The sequence below is a fragment of the Anneissia japonica genome, unplaced genomic scaffold, assembly GCF_011630105.1.
Source record: "Anneissia japonica isolate Jap-2015-1 unplaced genomic scaffold, ASM1163010v1 scaffold573_len2283161_cov171, whole genome shotgun sequence".
NCBI lineage: Eukaryota > Metazoa > Echinodermata > Crinoidea > Comatulida > Comatulidae > Anneissia > Anneissia japonica.
Window position 1 is genome coordinate 1436628 of NW_022719802.1, and position 4813 is coordinate 1441440.

General features: G+C 33.0%; 1 protein-coding gene across 2 annotated transcripts; it reads right to left on the bottom strand.

Annotated features, from left to right (window-relative positions):
- Positions 1–271: 271 nt before the first annotated feature.
- LOC117111060 lies at positions 272–4191 on the bottom strand. Of its 2 annotated transcripts, XM_033253944.1 has the most exons (3): positions 3705–4191; positions 2292–2377; positions 272–1355 (listed from the first exon to the last, which is right to left on the bottom strand). In XM_033253944.1, exon 3 carries the CDS (start codon positions 1336–1338, stop codon positions 568–570), a length of 771 nt encoding a protein of 256 aa, XP_033109835.1. In that variant the 5' UTR covers positions 1339–1355; positions 2292–2377; positions 3705–4191; the 3' UTR covers positions 272–567. The 2 variants fall into 2 exon arrangements, with proteins under 2 accessions (XP_033109835.1, XP_033109834.1); XM_033253943.1 differs by lacking the exon at positions 2292–2377 and having other exon boundaries at positions 3705–4190.
- Positions 4192–4813: the final 622 nt, after the last annotated feature.

Consider the following 4813-nt stretch of genomic DNA (forward strand, 5'->3'; position numbering starts at 1 on the left):
TAAAGTAGGCCTAGGCCTACTAAGTAACTGTTTCCAATGTTTTATTCTATCTACAGATTATGTTTCCTTTATATTTTTGTGATTAATTATTAATTAACGTGAATGTGAATGCAAATAACATAAACATGTTGTCTGGTGATTGAACGAGCGGCCGATTAGGCACAAATTAAGTGTATAGGCATACAATAATGAAATTATGAAACAGGTAAATAGAAAATTAACTAGTAACAAATAAAATCTTACTTATATTGGAGGATCAGTTAAAACTCAATAGGTGCTTCATAATGTGTTTGTTTTTATTATGTAGATACATCAAAAAAGAATTCATTCATATCCACTTCAAAAACTAGAGATCTATATTTAAAACATCATCATTTATAGTAACAATATTACCACTTCCATTTGCTGTGTCTTTAAACTATAAATATAATCAATTTACAATTAAAATATATAATTAAAACAAACACTGCAAATAAAATAGGTTGCATTTAAAACATTTGCAATAAGTTACAGTTATTAATCAAAGACAACATGAATATTAGTTTAGTCCTCGTCTGTTCAATAATATTAAGTTTGTTGAGTTGGTGAAATATCGTTTTCTTCATCTATCATAGGAAGCGTTTGTTCAGAATCATTAATTGATTGTACTATTTCGTTTTCTATATTTTGAGTTTTTGCTTCCTTCGACTCTCTTGCTGTTTCAACTCCTGACAGCCATTTTATTATTCGATTTTTCGTTTTCCCGTCTAAAAACTGTTCATTTGTTTGCCTCTTACTTGTAACAATTTGAGAAACGTCCTCATTTTGTGCTAAACTTATTTTTCTTGAACCGTTATTGTTGCTCCATTTCGCTTTACGAACTGTCCTTATTCTGTTAACCGATTCATTTGAATTACCAGTACTACTTGTTAAAGTTGATTTTGAGAATGTCGCTGAGCTTTCTCTTGGGACCACATTGGTATGTTCTGTAGCAGGCAAGTGGCCGTGTTCCTCCTTAATATGTTGAATGCAAGATACTGTTTTTCTAAGTTTTGGACGTTCACAAGGTGGTTGAGCATTCTTTAAACTTGTCCCCCTCTCGTGCGTAAACCCCGGCTTAGGCTTTGGCGTAAAACTTCTTGTCGGTCTAACTGGCTTAATCCGTTCTTTTGGATTTAGGTTCCGTTCCGCATTGTGTCCAAATTTCGGCCTGATTAAAACTTCAATAGTGACCGGCTGCGTGTTTTTAAACTCCTTATTTGTTTTTGCATTAAATACGTTGCCTTTTCTTTGCGATGACAATGGATCTTGTGCTTCTGTAATAGGGGGTAGGTTTGTCCTTTCTGCCCAATACATCATTCCTCTTAAGTTGTTATCTGAAACATAAAAAATAGCAATAATTATATTTTGAATCACTACTAAAATACAATATATACAATTCGTTCGGATTTGTTTAAAAGACCTTGAATTTCAGAGCGTTAAATTCTTGCAGGAATGTAATTCACGGAAACTACATTTTAAATGTTTAATGTCATCGTCCATTATTTTTAAAAGCGGGTGATTTATTCACATACTGACGTTTAAGAGCAGAGGTTCCGGGAAAGCTTTGCAATTCACTCTCCTTTAACTACAATGATGCAGAGAAAAAAAAATCATCAATCATTATTGAATATATCAAGCCTATGTTAATACATTGAGAGTTAATCATTCCAGTTCATGGATGATTTATATTATTATTTTAAACATAATACAAATACAGAGGTTTTATTGGTCCTGTAAAGCAAAAGTACAGTACAATAAATTATTTCGTTGTTAGCAAATCATATGAAAAATCACTACAGACTACAGAAAAAATTATTAAAAACGGTACCGTATATAACATTAGTAAAATATACAAAATGGTACATAGAAGTTCGTTTTAAAAATGGTTTAGTTATTGTAAACATTCTATAAAAAAATACTTATTTAATAGTCGAAAGGTATTATAGTTGAAGTGATACCTTTCATCTTTTAACAATGGATAACAGAGCTCTCTTCTAAAGGATCAGAATTATATTGGTTTTAAACACGATTTCCTTTACTATTCAAGCAAAGAAAACAGGCCAACCAATTGTTTTAACAATTCGAGTCTTTTCGAAATTCGATTTAAACAATGCTACTAGGGCTATTTAATCCTGAGCCAATTTTAAACAAAAAGAAGAAAACTAAACAAAAACAAGTTTTGTCTGCTTTCTAAACAAGGAAACCTGCCAGCCGATAGATATAGGCCTACAAATGGAATTCTCAGTGTTAGACAGTTGCCGTTTACTCACCAATATTTGCCAAAAAAAAAGGACTAGGCCTATTATATTGAACGAGTACTATTGAGTTGAAGGGTATCACACAGATGAACTTTCACCTAATCGGAAAAACAAATTAATGTTTTAAATTTTGCAGGTGGGATATGTTCTTTCATCATAACTGAATATAATACGTTAGCTTACATTTTCCCACAGAGTACAAAACCAGAGATTGTGGGGAGGGGTTTAAGGAAAGACATGCAATTCAGGGATTTTAAGGGTCTATTAATTAATCGATTTCGCAAATCCGTAATATAGGCAGATTCATGCATTTGAATTTATATTTCTGTTGTGCATTTATTGGCTACATACCGGTATTTGCATTTAACTTATCATTTTTATGTCACATCGAATTTACTTTGTTGTTTTAATATGGGCCTATTTTGTTAATTTATTTCAGTTAAGAATGTAAGTAGCACCACCACCACATAAGCTCTTTTGAGTTAATTTTGCGGTTTTTTAAATATCCTAGTACACTGTAATTTATATTACTGATGAATAGAATAATTTTTTGATTTAAATTATTAAAATAGTCACAAAATTGGAAGAGCAGTAATATATAACATATACTATTAACAGTATTCATATGACCGTCAATTATTTAAATATTTTCGTACACAGCATCACTAGGCCAATGTTGTTGTTTCACAAAGTAGTCTGTTATAAAGATTCGAACACATTTACCTCTTAGGCCTCATTCACAATTATCGACATTTTCATCAAGGGTACAGACAGTTAGGCCTATCTCTTTTTCGGTACCACTCCCCGGCCTCTTTAATGAACGCGAACATAACACATGTTGATTTCAGAAAACCATTCTCCATTTTTGTGTGGTGTTAACTAAAGTCTGGTTGCATAAAATGTCTACTGTATCCATGGCTGCTTTTGCTCATAAAAATCTATTATTTTGAATATTGCATGTTATTTTGAATCAACATTTTCATGCAGTTTTAAAAGTGTACAAATTTGTCAACCCTGTCCCCTAGCGTAACTGTTTGTACACTTGTGGAAATTGGAAAATTGTGAACGACCCCTTACTGGGCAGGAGGTACGGTAGGCCCCAATGGGTTCTGAATCATAGGCCTCTCAGGAGTGTCTGTATTTCTAGCTTTTTGTTTCTTTGTCCAATAGTACAATAAACGGCTATCGATGTACTTCTTTGCTCCCCACTATTTTTAAACCTTCCAACACAATATTTCCGAACACTATAATAAATTATAGGCCTAAGTCTTTCACATGTTTTCTTCTTGAATGTTACTACTAAATTATTACTGTAAACACAATGAATAATCGATAGCCTATTCAGTAAACGGCATAATCAATCTCAATACAGTATAAATAGTATATAACTATGGCAAGTTCGGAATACGTTTTTAAATAAATTACCTTTCAGTGTGTCTCTAACCATGATTATTGACTTGCATGCTACAATGGCTAAATTCTCGATCACTGGCCAGTTTTCAATACGAACCGAATAGTTTTATTGTCGGTAAGATAAATTCACGTAACCCACCGGTGTACTGTCAGTGATGACCAAGTCGGTCTACATTGGTACCGTCTACATTTACTAGTAAACTTAATCGACTGTATTAAGGTTCTAGTTCATTGGCCAATCAAAATATTCGTTGTCGAACAAAACAATGACGACGATGTTGATTGTCAACTGCCTACGTCCGATTGGTATCCTGTTTTCGTATGAATAGTATTAACAGTTCTACGTTTTCAGAGCATACTTATTGCCCGTATAAAGGCCATGCGCATGCGCGATGCCATCCGATTTTACCATGTCGAAACTTTACAGATCCCCCACGGTGTTAAAATGTAGTCGGAGATTTACAAAACAAGCACGAAACAACTGTATAAACCACAGTGTTCCCTGCAATGATCACAATTCTTCCGACAATTGTCACAGTATACGTAGGCCACAGTGAGGACAGTCACCTACGGTATTGATTAATCTAATCTAAATGTCCTTCGCAATTTGTACTATAATAGGCCTTTTTACTTTTTAAAAAGGTGCGTTTGTGTAACGTGACCTGCATAAAACTATGATTGATTAATTTCGAATTTTATATGCATATGCCTACATTTGAAGTCTTATAGCTTAGGTCTGAGTAGGGCTATGTCAAATTGGTAAAAGTTTATACAAATTTGAATTGGCTCCGGATCATACTTTCTATTTAAGGGAGATATCAATTGAATAAATGAAACCATAGTTTGGTTTGCCTTCACATTTTCTTGTCTACACGTAATAGTAATAGGCCATTTCTAATCGTTATAGTTTTTAACAAATTGAATGATATACTCTTTGTAAGGGCCGGTGGCTGGGGTGGGGCACTAGTAAGATGAATGGGAATGTGAATTGCGAGGGAGCCAATAATACACAAATCTGCATAGGCATTATATATTTTCTGCCAAATAGTGTATATATATATATATATATATATAAAATGTATGTGTATAAATAGTATATATATACATATATACATATATAT